This window comes from Ursus americanus, chromosome 19, assembly GCF_024610735.1.
Source record: "Ursus americanus isolate L20-20 chromosome 19, mUrsAme1.1.p, whole genome shotgun sequence".
Taxonomy (NCBI): domain Eukaryota; kingdom Metazoa; phylum Chordata; class Mammalia; order Carnivora; family Ursidae; genus Ursus; species Ursus americanus.
Genome location: NC_142145.1, coordinates 26963291 through 26980121, shown reverse-complemented (window position 1 = coordinate 26980121; position 16831 = coordinate 26963291). Strand labels below are relative to the sequence as shown.

The window sequence follows — 16831 nt, the reverse complement described above, 5'->3', positions numbered from 1 at the left end:
TAGGATAGACTCAAACTCACACTATGGCCCTGTGCTCTGCGCAGGGACCGAAGCAGCGTTTGGAAGCCCGTGTTAGATCCCGCCTGACGCATGGGGGGAGAGGGCAGTTCTTCGTGCCAAACAGGGTCCCCTGTAGCAGAGTCACTGCCTCCTCAAGGTCCCTCAAAAGGTGTGCATGAGACCCGGGGCGAGGCAGGCATCTTTCAGTAAATGGACTTGGTCACAAAGGAACCTGATGTGGCTAATTATGCCTCTCCCAGCCCGACCAGAAGTGCTGTTATAAAGAATTATTATTTGCTAGCTTAAATTGAACCCTGAACCTTCCTGAAAACTGCCATTCTGTGAGCGCATTAGCTGAAGTCAGGCCTCAGCCAGAAAGTAGAATTGTGACATTCACATGTCGGTTTGTGTTTTGTGGACTAACTGGCAGCTGTTGGTAACTGGAAGAAGCCAAGGCTATTCTGGTTTAAATTATTACATGTTCTCATTAAGTATAAATAGGGTCCTGATTTGTGAACTTGCCAGTAATTGCTTCTGAATTGTGGATATGATAACCCAACTCTGGGTCTCTGGCCTCAACAACCCAATTGCACGGGAGTAATAATACTTCCGTTGACCCTGGTGTGCATTGACGTGTTAGCCGGAGAACTGATGGACCGTTAAGAGGAACAGAAATGTCACTCATGGTCCCCGCTGTCCTCACTGGGAGACACGGCAGATCCTCGCCGTGGCGGGTAGGGGCCAGTGAGACCACCCGGGAGCCTATCAGCAACTGAAGCCAAGTGTCTGCGCAGGCAGGGGAGCCCCTGAGTAAAAGGGAATTCTTTTTTTTTTTTTTTAATAAGATTACTTATTTGACAGAGGGAGAGAGCAAAGTGGGCAGAGCAGCAGACAGAGGGAGAAGCAGGCTCCCCACTGAGCAGGGAGCCCAATCCCAGGACTCTGGGATCATGACCTGAGCCAAAGGTATGCACTTAACCAACTGAGCCTCCCAGGCACCCCAGTAAAGAGGAATTCTAAGAAGGCACGCTCAGCATTCGCCAGGGAAGGGCTGGTGTATCTCTTGGGGTAAAGCAGAAGAATGAGATTTCTCTGTCAAGAGAAAGAGGCTTTTAAAAATTAGTAACACTGACCTCGAAAGATGAGATGTGCTAACTCTAACATTACATTGTATGTGCTTGGGGGGGTCCTGCGTCTTTCTGCCCAGTTGTGTTAATGACCTCATTTTCCAAATCGCTTTGCAGTTACTGAAATCGCTGCCTGTGGGTGTTGGCCAGATCTACGGCTGTGATAACCCGTGGACGGGCGGCATATTTCTGTGCGCCCTTCTGCTCTCCTCCCCACTCCTGTGCCTGCACGCTGCCATCGGATCGCTGCTGGGTACAGCAGCAGGTGAGCAGAAGCCGAGCAGTTCTGCGCTGCCCGCCTCCCCTCAGCTGTCTTCCATACCCCAGACTTTCTTAAGGGCTCTGCTTCCAAGGGACCAATGGGAGTAGCTCCCCCCACCCCTGGCCTCCTTCCAGAGCGTCCTGCCTTTGGTCCCCAGCTCTGACCGCACCTGTCTTACCTCGTAGGACTCAGTGTTTCGGCGCCATTCGAGAACATCTACCTTGGACTCTGGGGTTTCAACAGCTCTCTGGCGTGCATTGCAATTGGAGGAATGTTCATGGCTCTCACCTGGCAAACCCACATCCTGGCTCTTGCCTGCGGTGAGTGTACCGTGCATCGGAGGGAGGGTTGCTCATAACTATGGGATCAGTCCACGCTGTACAAAGGGACTGGGTGAGACCCCTGGGGCTGGGGTTCCGGTGTGGCCCCCGGCTATCTGCGTGTGTGAGCAGGACAAGGGGCATCCCCTCCCTGGGAGGGTTAAGCTCTGCTGTGCCCTCCTCATTGGCTGTCGTGAGGACAGGAGAGCCTGTTAAGCCGTGTTAACCATTTTGCCATATGCGTATATTGGGGGTGGGGTAGAAACGTGACTTGTCCTATTTCTTCATATTAATTGTTTGACCCAAGAAACTAAAATGAAATGACTCAGGCTAGATACAGAGCCATTCCTCCTGCTGAGTCAGGCAGGACTACACGTGGCCCTTTGGAATCACACGAATCCAGCTGTTCTCACACTTCAGGGAGTGTCAGAATCACCTGGAAGGCTTGTTAAAGCACAGATGGCTGCCCGCAAGCCCCCGATTCCCCGTTCGAGGTAGGGGAGGAGTTGGCATTTCTAACGAGGGCCAGATGGTGGTGATGCTTCTGCTCTGGGGACCACATTTTCCGAACCACTGTGTTCATCCCTTCTGACCCCGGTATTCCAGCCAGACTCGGCCTGTCAGAGCTGGAAGAGGTTCTGGAAATCTCCACTCCACCCCCCTCATTTTACTATTGGGGTTCTGAGGCCAGAGAGGTAAAGTGATGTGCTGAAGGGCATCCAGTCCGTCAGGGTAAATGCAAGCCTGGAATCCCCATTTGCTAACAACCTCTCAAATTACGCCCACCTCACCACTCTGCTTCCCAGTGGCAGCATTTAGGCCGTTCGGTAAAAACAGAGCTCGAGTGATTTAGATTTGAAAAGCTAATGGATTTCTCAAGCCCTTGTAAAGAGGAGGCTTAGTCACCCAGAGCCTCTGGCATCCCTAATCCAATACAAAGTAAAAGTATTTAAGATAATCTGTTGCGTGTAAGGACTGACCTTTGCTAGGGGATATGCGGGGGGAGGAATGTGGAATGTGCAGAAATTATTCCTAACCTAATAGAAATATTTGTCTAGAGTCAGTTTATCACCAGAGGAATCAATCCAAGTCATCGAAGCCACTATTACAATGGCTTTTCACAGGCTTACACACACACAATGGAATACTACTCAGCCATAAAAAAGAATGAAATCTTGCAACTTGCACCAACACGGGTGGACCTTGAGGGTATTATGTTAAGGGAAATGAGTCAGAGAAAGACAAATGCCGTATGACTGCACTGCCATGTGGAATCTAAAAAAACAAACAAAACAAAGCAAAACCCAGACTCATAAGTACAGAGAACAGATCGGTGGTTGCCAGAGGGGAGGAGGGCAAGGGGGTGCAAATGGGTAAAGGGAAGTAAAAATTTCCAGTCATAAAATAAATAAGCCATGGGGCTGTCACATACCGCAGAGAAATATGGTCAATACTGTTGTATTAATTTTGCTTGTGCGGCGGATGGTGACAAGACTTTACCGAGCTGAGCACTTCACACTGTCTACAAGGGTGGAATCGCCAGGCCGTACACCTGAAACTAATATAATATTGTATGTCCATGATACCTCAATTTAAATAAAAAAATAAAAGAGTAGACCGCATGTCAGGCAGGATTTAGAAGGGATTCCTGCACTGGGCGGGAGGCAGGACCAAGGATTTCCAAGGCCTCATTCAATCTGGCTTTTCCGACGCCGTAGCAAGGTGCGCACGTCTCAGCGTGCTGCGGCCGTACCGCGCACGGGCCACTGTGCCCATTTCTCTGAAGGACACGGCTGTTTCACCGACTAAGCCTGCCAAAGCTCTTCGCTCATTGTCGCACCTTTGTTCACAAGCTTAGGGCAAAGGAGAAGACGGATGATGTGCTCCCTGGGCTAGGCCCGGTTGGAAGCTTTATTGCGAGACTGAGGTTTCAAATCCCTATTCGAGGTGCATACCTTAATGTGTCTGTGTCGGCAGGAGCGGCACATGCACATTAAATGCTCATGAAGCAGCCCAGGCGGTACTGGGAAGAGCGAGGGGTTAGCGGCGTCAGACCCAGAAGCCGCCGAGCACGGAGAGTGTTCCGGTCCGGGGTGAAGCCAGGTGGGTGGGAGAAGCCCACCGGAGACCATGTGAATATATTGGTAGTGGAACAAGGACACATCTACAGCCACCAGATTGTCTGGGGGAGCGTCACAGTTCAGAAATGTCAAGAAGCACCTCCCAGAAAAGGTGGCTTCTCTGTACGTCCTAAAAATCGAGAGGAGGACGTCTGGTTGCTGGAGGGGGAGGTCAGGGCCAGCACGGGGACAGTCTGAGCACATCCTTCCAGATCAAGCAGACACTGTTTTGGACACAAGAGCTGTTGATGAGGTCTCAACAGACTGGAAAGGATGAGCCAAAGATGTTTGCAGATGGGTTTCCTTGAAGCAGGAATAGCTTCATTATTTTCTTTTTTTTTTTTTTTTTTAAAGATTTTATTTATTTATTCGACAGAGATAGAGACAGCCAGCGAGAGAGGGAACACAAGCAGGGGGACTGGGAGAGGAAGAAGCAGGCTCATAGTGGAGGAGCCTGACGTGGGGCTCGATCCAGTAACGCTGGGATCACGCCCTGAGCCGAAGGCAGACGCTTAACCGCTGTGCCACCCAGGCGCCCCGCTTCATTATTTTCTTGGCTACAGGAGTCGTACAGGCCTGTTGTACAAGACAACAAAAATTCAATGAATACAGAAGAGTGTAAGGCAGGAAGTAAAAGCATTCCCTCCTACTCCCTCGGGGCAACTTTTTTCTTCCCTCTTACAAGGACCCTGTGGTTACGTGGGGTCCGTTTGGATAATTCAGGCCAATCTCCCCATCTCAAGACCTCCAACTTCATCACAGCTGCTAAGCCCCTTCTGCCTTCTAAACTAACATAGTCACAGGTTCTGGGGATTCCAATGGGAACATCTCCGGGGGCCGTGATTCCGCCTCTCACGCCTGCCTTCCTCTGGACAGGTCAGATTTCTTCGCTGGTATAGCGTCATGGTTAAGGCAGTACTCGGAGTTCGTGGAGAGCCCAGACCCTGGGGCCCAAATCCTAGCTCCGCCAATCTGAATTCCGTAGGTACCACATTCATCCCCACAGAGGCCACATGGATTTCCCCCGCCACAGACCACGTGTGAGAGTGGCTGTTTCGTCCACCCCGGGGTACCGTCCGTCTTCTCCGTCTTTGGACAGAGAGCGTTGCGGCAGACCTCCAGCCCCTCTTGCCAAGCAAGCGTCACGTGGAAAATGTGACAGCAAGTTCCAGCTTGCCCACATCACCCTGACCCTGCCAAACGAGAGACCAACTCTGCCAGCCAGGGTGAATAAGTAACAGACATTTATTACAGAGTTGCGCTTTCCCCGGTTCCGATGGCGTTATCAGGAAGACGAGCGGGAAACGGATAGCGCCCGGCAGTGCCGCCTGCCCTGCCTCGAAACCACAAACGGCCCACCAGGAATGCCTCCATTTTGCTATTTTGTCCGTGCAAACTGGAGACCCATTTTTCTCTCTTTTTATTTACTTTTTTTATTTAGAGATGGGGAGGGGCAGAGGGAGAGAGAGAATCTTAGCAGGCTCCACGCCCAGTGCAATGCCCAAGGCAGGGCTCGATCTCACGACCCCTGAGATCATGGACCTGAGCTGAAATCAAAAGAAGGGAGTTAACTGACTGAGCCACCCAGGTGCCCCAACCTTTTGTCTCTTTTTAATGCTTGGGTTGTCCTAGTAGGACTGGCACACGGTGGTCTGCTGGGATGGACACTGTCTGCTCGGCACTCAGGGCCTTTCTAGAGAACCGTCAGAGTCCTCACCTACACCCCGTGGTGTGCAGACCTTCACCCTGCTGGGAAGCTTTCCCGGGGTCCCACTCAGCAAGCCTTAACTGATGGGCAGCTACTGTTAGTCCACGCTCCTACTGTGGAGAGGAAAGCAGCTTGTCATTGCAGGCCACTTGGAAACAGCATGGCAGGAAGAGACCAGGGCGGCCGCTGTGCCCTCCAAGTGCAACCGTGTGAGATGGAGAGGAATGGCAGCGAGGTCTCAGGTGCTCAGGGGAGTCTCGGAGAAGAGCCGGTACCCAAGAGAGCAGGGCAGAGTGTCCTGGTGCTTACCTGTGGGCAGTGAATATTTGTTAAATGAGTGAGGGAAGGAAGGAAGGAAGGAAGGAAGGAAGGAAGGAAGGAAGGAAGGAAGGAAATGGAAAAAAAAGAAATTATTAAAACCAAACAAAGAATCTCTTCCAACCCAAGCCGCTGCTCAGGGGAGCATTGTGGTCCCCCCACCCCACCCCGGGGACAGGGATGGGTTGACACCTGCTGTTGTGGAAATACAGGACTGTATTTGCGATTCATCTCCTCCCTATAAAGTGCACCGTCAAGTTGCCCTTTTACAAACGACAACACTAGATTCCGAAGTTCAGTGATTTGTTGTACAATAAAATGGCAGAGCTGGGGTTTGAAGCGTGGGCTGTTTCCAAGACCAGCCTTTCCGGCTAGCATGAGACAATTCAGATGTGAAAGAATTAGGTACGCTGTTGAACAAAAATACCAGGATAAAAAGACCAAAGACTGAGATGAAAGGATGGAAGTCTATGGTAAAGTAAATAGAACCAGAGCCCCTCCCCCCACTTCCCACCTCGCCCCCGTGGCAGCTCACGTGACTTCCACCTGCCCTGGAGGTCTAGACGGTGGGCTTGTCTAACAGAGGGGAGGGGTGGGTTCCCCCCCGGGGAGCCGGGAGCCGTGTAGCCAATGCAGGAGGGTCGTTCTGCAGCTTGCCTTTGTGAAACCCAAGCTCCCCTGAGCCTCCCTGAGCCCCCTGTTCAACTGATGATTAGGTCCTTGAGATCTTTGTTTGTGTTGTTTTACTGAAGGTCACACACGGACTCAAATTACCTTTAAGATTCGTGCTCACTCAGGGTGAATAAAAACACAGTGTATGAATTCACTGGCCTGTATGCAAATCTTAATGGTATTTGGAACAATGTTATTATGGGGAGAAATCCCAAGTTTGTAGTCCGTTTCTGCTATCTTTTTATTTCTTAATACCATGATTTTTTGTCACTGTGAATTCTAACCATTGATAGGAGACTCCTAGATGCATGTGTTGTGACCGCACAGAAACCATGCCATCTCAAGAAACATTCATACGTTTCATTTTTTTAAAGATTTTATTTATCTTAGAGATAGACAGTGAGTGGCAGGGGGAGGGGGCAAAGGGAGAGGGAGAGAGAGAATCTCAAGCAGACTCCATGCCAAGTGTGGAGCCCGCAGCAGGGCTCCATTGCCCAATCCTGAGATCATGACCTGGGCCAAAATCAAGTGTCAGACGCTTAACGGACTGAGCCACCCAGGCACCCCTATCATTTTAATTCAACGACACTCAGATAAAATAACAGGAAAGTTTATTTGCCATGGAAGGCCTTTTCCTTGGGCATCAGCAATAACAGCAACAGAATAGTAACGACAGAAAATCTCCCTTTATTGAGGACTACTTACTGTGTGCTGAACCCAAGTATTATCTCCTTTCATGATGACACCAACCCCGTGAGAAATTCCTGTTACCTCTATTGTGCAGGTGAGGAAGTAGAGGCTCAGAATGGAGGCCACTAAGCTTCAAAGTGGTGGGGCCTGGATTTGAACCCAGAGCTGCCAACTGTAAGCTCGTACTTGTAGCCAGGGTGCTGAGCTCGCTGGTGAAACATGGGTGTTTCCTTTCCAGGAGATTTATAGAAGGCAGTCTTTCTTTTAACGAAAAGTGCACCTGCTAAGCGTTGTTGCCCTTTTTTTGTAGCTCTGTTCACTGCCTACCTTGGAGTCAGCCTGGCCCACGTGATGGCTGTGGTGAGTTGGCTTTAAGCTGGGTTTAATCTGGATTTAGCATCAGCGTGACTGATCCGTCTTCAGGGATGTGGAAACCCTCCTGAGGTCCCGCTGGGTGGTGTCCCTACTTCCCATCTCCTGGACTGGCCTGTTCCACACACTTTCTAATATCATCATAAATTTTAGTCCAAACTGTAAACACCGGGCTTGCTAAAAAAAATACGAGATTGCATAAAGAAGTGAAAGTTAGGTTGTGCAACTTATTTATCAAGTTCATACTGTAACTCTGAGAGTCAGGAAGCCGACTTTAGAACATCTTCTACTTGAACGGAAAGCCAGGACCCTGTAGCGGGAGAGAAATCAGGAAAGGGAGGAAAAGGATAATTGGCTACAGACCCAAATGGTTTCAGTTTTGTTTTTAATTGAGCCATTCGTTTTTCATACCCCTTGTCTTTTTTTAAACCCCCTGTCAGTCGTCAGTAAGGCGTCTTCAGACCCATGTCCTAGCTAAATTATTTAATAGGCAAAATCATGGGCTGTTTAGTGCCTCCTGCCGCTCTTTCTCCTTCCTTTTTGGCATTGTGTTGCCCTTGACCTTCTTCAGGACTGCCTGAGTTGCCAAGAACAGCCCCAAGAAAGGACCTCCCCCCAAAGAGCTTACAGTCTGTTTGGGAACTGCAAGAAAAGGAAGGAAAGCCAGGAGAGTCCAAGACTAGCCTGGGGGGGAATCAGGAGGAGGGAGGTCACCATGGGCCGAACGAATCAAAGAGGGCCCTGTGGGTGCGGTGAGGGATAGGGAGCCCCTGGTGGCTTGCAGGGTGACACCCCTGGGAGCCCAGGGTCATCTTCACGCATGTGGTGTAGGATGAGAGGGAGGGAAAGGTGTGCAAGGTGGACGTGCAACGGACCACCTAAGGCACGGACGGTGACGTTTTACCTGCTAAATGCAGCCCGGCTGGGATCTTGGACTCGGTCTGGGGGGCAGGAGCAGAGTCCGCATCGGCGCCCCGGGTCGCATCCCCGGGGCTGAGTGAGACTCGGAGGAAGGGCGGGGCTCTGTGCCGGCATCTCACGGGAGCATGTGGCTTGTCTCCTCCCCTTCAGGCGGGACTGCCGGCCTGCACCTGGCCCTTCTGCGTGGGCACGCTACTGTTCCTCTTGCTGACCACGAAGAATGCCAACATCTACAGGATGCCCCTCGGCAAGGTCACTTATCCTGAAGAAAACCGCCTCTTCTACCTCCAGGCCAAGAAAAAAAGGATGGTCGAAAGCCCTTTGTGAGGGCAACCCCCGCCCACACGGCCAAGGTCCCAAGAGGGGCCTGGCTGAGCGCCCCAGGTGACCCCCAGGGTCTTGGCAAACTGCTGTTTTTCACTGGTAACAACGTCCACACGAACCCATTGGCAGTCTGTTTTAGGCTCATTTTTGCGGCTTTCTTTTAAACTCCGGGAACATCCCCCAACATGTGAGAGACACGTCCAGATGGTCCGCCCTGGTGGGGCGTCGGTGCTAGACATGTGATCTATTTATAAAGGCAAATGCTCCCACAGAAAGGAGGCGTGAGACCGGGGCTCGTTATTTATTGAGGCTCTTGGTGTCTGCTTGGCTACGTGGCGTTCGCAGTATTAAAAACGAAGCTCTACAAACCGACTAAGCCTTCAGTGAACGGAATTCATGCTCACAAAATCAAAGTCAACCCAGAATTCTCCGATAAGCGGTATGACGGGTTTAAAATGAATGCACGTTACGAGCGACAGCTGTGGTGCCCCCGGCTTATTCTGCAGCTGCTGGGCGGAAGGGCCTGGACGCTGTCCTGTGTGTGTGTGACATTCTCCTGCAGGAGACACTTGATTCTTTCCAGGCTCACGCAGCTGTAGGAGGGAGAAAGGGACCTTATCAGTCAAAATTATTCTGTAGTGTTGTTTTTAACATCGCAAAGGATGTTTTAGATAAAGTTTATGGTCTTTCTCATGAGAATCGATTTGTTTAAGGTAAAATAAGAGAGGTTCCTGCCTTCACCAGTCCCTAGATATTAAAGAAAAGTTGCATTTTTATACAATACTCGGCATAGCTATTTTTCCTTTAATCCCCAAGTTGATTTCGTAAATGCCAGGAATGCATAGAGCCAAGTCATCAACCTCAAGGCCCTTTAAAACCACATTTGTAACTCATCTGAGGATGTCTTGTATCTTATCAAGACTGAAAGTGAAGGTCAGATTGGTTCTGGGTGCTTGGAAGTTGTTGAGCTTCTTACTTTAAAAAAAAAATTCATTATTTTCTGCAGGCTCAAAATGTGCTCACTCAGAAACCTGACAAGAGATACCAGTAACGGGTTCTCCTCTTTTTCCTTGCTCTAAATTTGAAGTTATCAGTCCTATAAACATTCTATAACCAAACATGCATAGGATGCCGTGGAAAGTTCCGCTCACTACCTTCTCCTTCAGTCTGTATCAATTCAGTATTTTGGAGGGATTCAAAAAGAGAAACCATGGAAGCCTAAAGGATTTTTCCCCTTGGGGTTTGCGGTGTTCAGTGCAAAATACAGTTTGCTGCATGAATAAGCAGAAGGGAAGGAAACCTACCAATATCTCGGGGAGGAGTCCACTTCTTCCTTTTCTCGGGAACACAAACATTGTTCCAATTTAACAACCCTGTAACCAAAGCCTTTTGAAACCCTGACTTTGCAACTGTCACAGAGTCATAGGCATTCCTGCGGAAAACCCAAACTTTCATTGTTCGAACGGAAATCTCCCTTGTGAGGGACTCTGTGAAATAAGATTTGGGAGGGGGGTGGAGGGGAGGACGCAAAAAAGCGAGCAGAACCAAAGATAACCGGGAGTGAAGAACGTGGGCCGTGGCTGAGTGGACCCGAGCCTCTAACATGTCTTTGGGCCCATCTTCACGAGGAGCTCTGGAATGTTCTCCGTGCCTTCTCCTGGTGTGCTCATAAGGGGTGTGAATGGGAACACTAAAGCCCTGTACATTGTCTACTTTAAATGACATTAATTTTCTCAAACTATTTTTGTTACTAAGTATTATCCTGAAATGAAGTATTTTGTTAGTTTTCTTAGGGATCACTTGTGTTCTTTCCTTTTGTCTGTATAACCAGTTTCCAATTAAGAAGATGAATAAAATTATACTTACAGCTCAGTTGTGTGTAAATTTTGTTGAAAGGTCACACATGCCTTGTAGAGCTCTCGTGGATGTTAGCAATCCCACGCGTCTGTGTGTATTGCTTAGACGTGCTTCTGTGTTGATGTGCCGGGGCCCTTACCCCTTTCTTACACGTGGTAACAGCTCCGGACGCGTCGTTGAGCAGACCCTATTCAAGTCAGAGGTATGGCCCCACCCCTGTGGGCCTCCTCTCCACCTGCGCTGCTCTCCGAGCTCAGGGGTGAGAATGGATCACTTAGGGCAGTCATGGATGTTCAGGGCGCCCTCCTAACACTTTGAGGGGAATATCCAGGCAGCTTCCACGCGTGCCGTACAGGCCCCGGGCACCCCCTGCCCCCCAGGACTGAGGCTGGGCACACGTCAGCGTTCTGGGAGGGGCTGCTTCTCAGAACGTTGCGCTGAAGGCGAAGCCTCGCCACGCTCCTCTCTGCTCCCTGAAGCTCTTCTCTCCCACCTCCCTTCCTCCATGGCTAGCATGTTTGGAGGAAAACAAGGTAAGAATGGAAACTCACTCCAGGTTTCAAAAGCAACCCAAACAAGAAATAAGAGAAGGCCACAAGGGATTGGCCCCCTTGGAGCGCCCTCCGTCAAAACATAAGCTCTCCACGGGGCGCCTGGGTGGCTCAGTCAGTTGGGCGACTGACTCTTGATTTCGGCACGGGTCAGGATCTCAGCCCTGCTTCCAGCTCTGCTCTGGGCGTGGAACCGGCTTGAGGTTCTCTCTCCCCCCTCCTCACCGCCCCCCACCCTGGCTCACACATATGAACAAAACAAAACAAAAATACCCTCTCCTACCTATTGTTTCAAGACGATAAATCTCTGAGAGTGATCTGTCTGGTCACGAAATGCCCCCTTTGGTCTGAGGTAGAAAACAGAGGTTTTGAGGCTCTTCAGCTAAAGATTCCAAACGCTGTCTAAAGTTACCCATGGTACCTGATTAGCATGGAGTATGTTGAGATAAGAGGTTCAGTTCAATGGGAGACCAGGAGTTTCCAAGGGGGCTTCTTATAGACAAACTTGCAGGAATATTTTTGAGGTGGTTAAGTATAGCATGACGTTTTATGCACAAGAATGTTTTCAGCCTTCCCTTTATTCCAAATACTTCCTTCTAAAAGGCTTTCATCTTTAGAGTGGAATCTGTTTCTTGAACCTGCATTGACACCCTCCCTCCCCCCACCCATCATTAGAAGGCTTGTAGCTCCAAGGCCATAGAATGCCCTTTGCTAAAACAGGCTCCAGCACAAATCCTGAAGGAATTTAAACAAATACAGGAACTCATAGACTTTGAAAGAAGTGCATTTAAGTCCTATAATAGTCTGCTTTCACGAGCTCTTAAAATTGAACTACAAAATACATGGAGTAGATCGAAGCAGACATAGGTGAAATCATCTAAAAGAAAAGACTGCTCCCAGGTCTGACCTTCACCTTACTGTTAACTAGGTAGGTGTCAGCACAGCAACCGCAAGCTTCCATCTGATGGGAGAGCAGGTCAACCACGGAAGCTTAGGAGTGGAGGCAGACAGAGGCAGGGGGCCTTCAGCTCTGGGAGTGGCGGCCCGGGAACAGGTGTTAAGGGAGACGCCTGGGTGGAAATGGGCACGACGGGCGGACCACGGTTTAGCCAATGTAATCATTTACATCCAGCAGCCAAGGCCCCTTGTCTGAGCCTGTACTCACAAGCTACTTGACTTCCTGTGTAGATTCGCCTTCTAAGGGAAACAAGGCACTTGGCTATACTTGTGAATTTCTGACCCTCAATAGTTACTTTTCTTATTTTAATTAATAATTCAATTTTGGTAATAGGTTTTTGTAAAGGTTGTTTTGGGGTGGGTTTTTGTTTTTGTTTTTGTTTTTTTGCCTATACATGTCACCAAAACCCAAATCACCCCATGGTATTCATTTAACAAAGTTAAATTTCTGAGGCTACAAAGGTGGGTGGGGTGGGAGGTAGTCAGGGAAGGCCTTCCCGAGGATGTGAGATTTAGGCCAATATCTAAAGAGTAGGCCAGGGATGGGTGTGTGGAGGAAGGTGGAGGATGGAGGGAGCGGTGTTCTTGGCAGATGGAAGCTCGTGCATAAGGGCCTTGAGACAAGGAGATTGGTGCTTTCAAGACGTAAGAGAAGACTGACATGACTGTACCACAGTGAGTGGAAGGGATTGGAGTGGATTTGGAAACCAAGTAGACCACTGCGGTGACACAGGAGAGAGGTAGGTGGCTCAGACTCCAGTGACGGCAGGGAGATGGAGAGACAAGAGGTGGAACCCTCAGTACTTGGTGATGGATTCATGTGGGAAGTGAGGGAGAGGGAGATGTCAAGGATGACTTCCTGAATTCTCACTTGGGTAACAGGGTGGATGATGGTGCCACACAGAGATGGGAGCACTGAAGAGTCACTTCTCCTCTCATGCTATACATCTTCCTGTCCAAGCCCATCTTTCCAGAGCTTCAATCCAGACCCTTTGCTCAACTGTCTATGCGGATTGTTCCAAAAGTACCGATTTCAACACATCCAGGGAAAAACTCATCTTCTTCAACTACTCTGTTCTCCCCTCTGTGCTGAGCTCTGGGGAAAGGTAGCACCCTCTAGCCAACTAGCCAAGCCAGAAACAGTGTGCCATTTTTAGCCTCATTCTCTCACCTCTAGGCAATAGCCAAATTCTAGGGATTTTACTTCCCTGATAGCCCCACCATTGGTTCATTTATCGGCAAATATGTACTGAATGACTATTGATTACATAATGGGAACTGGGACGGCCATAGTGAACCAGACAGTCATGGCCTCTGCTCTCACAAGAACTTTTTGAGGTGAACTGACAAGTAAATGAGTAAAGGGAGTAGCGTGGAGATGAGGATGAGAAAGAGGTAGCTGGACAACAAGGTTGAAGAAAGTATTTCAGTGACTTCTTCCTTCTAAGAAACAGAAGATAAGAACATACCATTAAATACCAGGCACCCATACTTGCTGGAATATTCCCAGAGTACTTTAGGATACCCCAGCTTCATACAAGATTTTGTAGCCTCTGACTAACAAGATTCTAAGCAAAAGGTGAGGCAGCCAGTGACAATGATTAGAGCAAGCAAAGTTTAGGGTCAATTCATGCCTCAATTAGTCCTCTCCATCCAAAGAGTTGAAGCCTCTAAATGATTCAACGTCAGAAGTCCCCATTGGGAATAGCTGAGTTTCAATTCAATTCCAGCTCAATGAAGCACTGAAAACAAGTGTCTGACATTTTCTGCTTCACGGTTCCTAATAAACATTGAGAAAGCCAGTTTCCTGTTTGGGTTGGGTCCATTGGATCCTAGCCCTTAGAAGCTTTGAATTATATCACAGTGACATGCAAGGACTTGAAGGGGAAGAAATGAAGCACAGAGGAAAGTTGGCACGGTGTCAGGAAATCTGGCTCAAGTTAAGTCCTTCAGACCACAGGACACAATGGCAGCTAGGACATGAGTCAGTGACCCAAGAGCAAGCACATCTTGGGGCAACGAGAGCACGTGCAAGCAAGTCATAGGTGTGGCAAATCCAACATGGAGGCCCTTCTACCTTCTGAGACCCCATGTTGGCCTCTCGACAAGAGGCGAGATTTGTGGTAGAAGTAGCCACATACAGCACTCGAAATCACACCAGCCCCAGTAGAGGTGTGTTCAAAAGTACGTATTGGATTTCAAACATATAAGACCAAAAAAAAATTAAAAAGTAAAATATCTCAATAATTTTAATTGAGATGTATACTTTGTATCCATTGGGTTAAATAGGAATATATTATTAAATTAATTTCACCTTTAAAAAAATTTTAACGAGGTCACAAGAAAATTTTAAATCCCATATATGACTTGCATTCGTGGTTCATATTTTACGTCTGTGGGACAGTGCTTGGTTAGACGATTCCCAATCCCAGGGCTTTTAATGGCCTGCAAAGTCTCCATGGCAGCTCAGATAGCACCCAGCTGTTGGAGCTGAAACTTCTAGAGAATTCATTATTCCCTGAATGAATGGGTAAGAAGTCTTTCCTCTATAACATTGTGGAGACACAGTTAGCTAATTCTGTAGTGCCAACTTCGGGTAAAATTTTACACCTTTCCAGGAATACCCTCTGCACCTCGAGGATGTCATTTTTAAAAAATAATCATAACACGCCTACAGAGTGAGGAGACTGATTTTCTTGTGTGTGATACAAAGTTATCCTGAAGGCAGAACCTGGAAAGTGGCCTCAGACATGCTCGGACCTAGGGCAGCATTGGTGGGATGCACGGGCTGCCCCCCAAGGTGCCCATGTGAAGAGTGCAGTCTCCCCGATGTGCAATCAAGGCTCATCAGCCACAAGCGACAAAAACAGCGAAGCCCCTGGTTATGAGGCAATAGGGAATAGTGGGGACCATGGCGAAGTGAAGATTGCACACCCCACACCAGCCCCATCAAAGTATCCTCATTTCATATATTTTTAAACACTATGCTAGCCAAACAAAGCCAGTTTGGGGGCTGGATTTCTTCCAAGGGCTCCATTTTGCAAGTTCTATGCCCAGATACCTTATAAATGCTCCACAGTGTTTTTCAACTAAGTGCATTCGTCAGAATTATGCAATAAGGACCTTTGAAAACACTGTCCCACCCCATCCTGGGCCTCCAGGATCTTTAAAAGCTCTACATATGACTCTAATGAGCTCTCCTACATAAAAGCGACTACAAGTTCAGAAAACACAGAGACCAACGGAAGCTGGATGGCTTCCTGGAGGAGGTGTGACTCTGCCCTTGTTCTGACACATTTTCTCCCTGGCTCATCGGGACTCGGCTTTGGAAGCTCATTTGGGTTCCTCCTGGGTCCCCTGACCACCACCTTTTCTAGAACCACTGCTAGGGTCCAAAGAAACGATGCTTTCATTAAGGAGCCATGTTTGGGTGGGCCCTGAGATTAACCATGTGGACAGCATACTCAGAAGGTGGTCAGGGGCAGAAGGAAGTGCCTGTGGTAGAACATCTATTGTCTTTAAATGCCCCAACCTTACCTATGTTGAGTCAGCTGACGATAGCCTCCCCCTCCCGCCTCACCCTCACCTGTCCCACAGCCAACGCGATGGTACAGAGTTCTTATCCACCCTCAAGCTACCGCGTGAATACTCCTTTCCACCTGCCTGTAAGGATGACCTAGACATAGCTACGTGGATCTTCCACAGACACAAAAAAAGGCAAAAGAAGAAGGGTAACATCATTACCCCCCAGGCCCTGCTCCACCCCTCCCTGACTGCACACCTCCACTCATTGTGTGAGGCAGGCCTGTGTTCCTCTTTCTTCTGGGGGCCTCCTTCAATGTCCACACCTGCCCCCTTGTCCTAACTCTGACCTTCATTCACATTCCTCATGGAAAGTATGCTGTCACCTGCAGTCCTGCCCCCCCTGCCTGTCGCAGGGCCCCTGAGGGCTCCCAGACACAGGCATGAGGAGCCCCTTCCGCTGCATCCTGGATCTGCTGGGTCAGTGCCCTGGCCAGACCGTTAAAGTTTCCGAATGCACCCTGGTGTATACTTGGCCACAAGATCCGTGCAGACATTGTAAGCTTAATGCTGGTTGTAATTTAATGTAAAGCATTATTCGCTTCCAGGCCATGAGGTGGGGTCTACGACCCCAGGACTCAGGGTTAGGTACGGGACAAGGGTACGTGCACCCGGCATCAGAATCCGTGCGGTCACACCTGGACCAGATCGGGCCACACCTGAGTGATCAGAGCCGTACGGAGGCCCTACAGATGCCTTGGCCAGCAGCTGCCCACGCAACCTAAAATACCTCCCTGGACTTCCCAGTGAAAGAGCATTCTATTGTGACAGCTGCAACCCGTTAAGATCGCAGATATTAAAAACCTGGTGGAAGTCATTTCTCAGGTTTCTTCCCACCGAATAGTCAGCAAGAACAAATCCTATAGGAAAGGGATTCTAGAAAGATGAGTTTTGATGGGTGAATCCAAGGAAGGCGGTCATCTAGAACTCAGGGAGCTGTCGTGCAAAGGAAGGGAAAGAAGAGGAGGAGGAGGGAGGTACAAGAGGAAGCCAAGGACAACGCATGATTAAAACCCATTCCCTGCCGAGCACATCGCAGTGAAGAGAGAA

General features: G+C 49.1%; 1 protein-coding gene across 2 annotated transcripts in view; it reads left to right on the top strand.

Moving 5' to 3' along the window:
- Nucleotides 1-10706, top strand: part of SLC14A1 (solute carrier family 14 member 1 (Kidd blood group)) — a 30494-nt gene extending 19788 nt beyond the window's left edge. For both annotated transcript variants that reach the window (XM_045789983.2, XM_045789984.2), the window contains exons 7-10: nucleotides 1245-1392; nucleotides 1575-1709; nucleotides 7528-7577; nucleotides 8661-10706. In XM_045789983.2, the coding sequence (XP_045645939.1) occupies nucleotides 1245-1392; nucleotides 1575-1709; nucleotides 7528-7577; nucleotides 8661-8837 (510 nt within the window). In that variant the 3' untranslated portion in view covers nucleotides 8838-10706. The remainder of the gene's footprint in view (nucleotides 1-1244; nucleotides 1393-1574; nucleotides 1710-7527; nucleotides 7578-8660) is intronic.
- Nucleotides 10707-16831: the final 6125 nt, after the last annotated feature.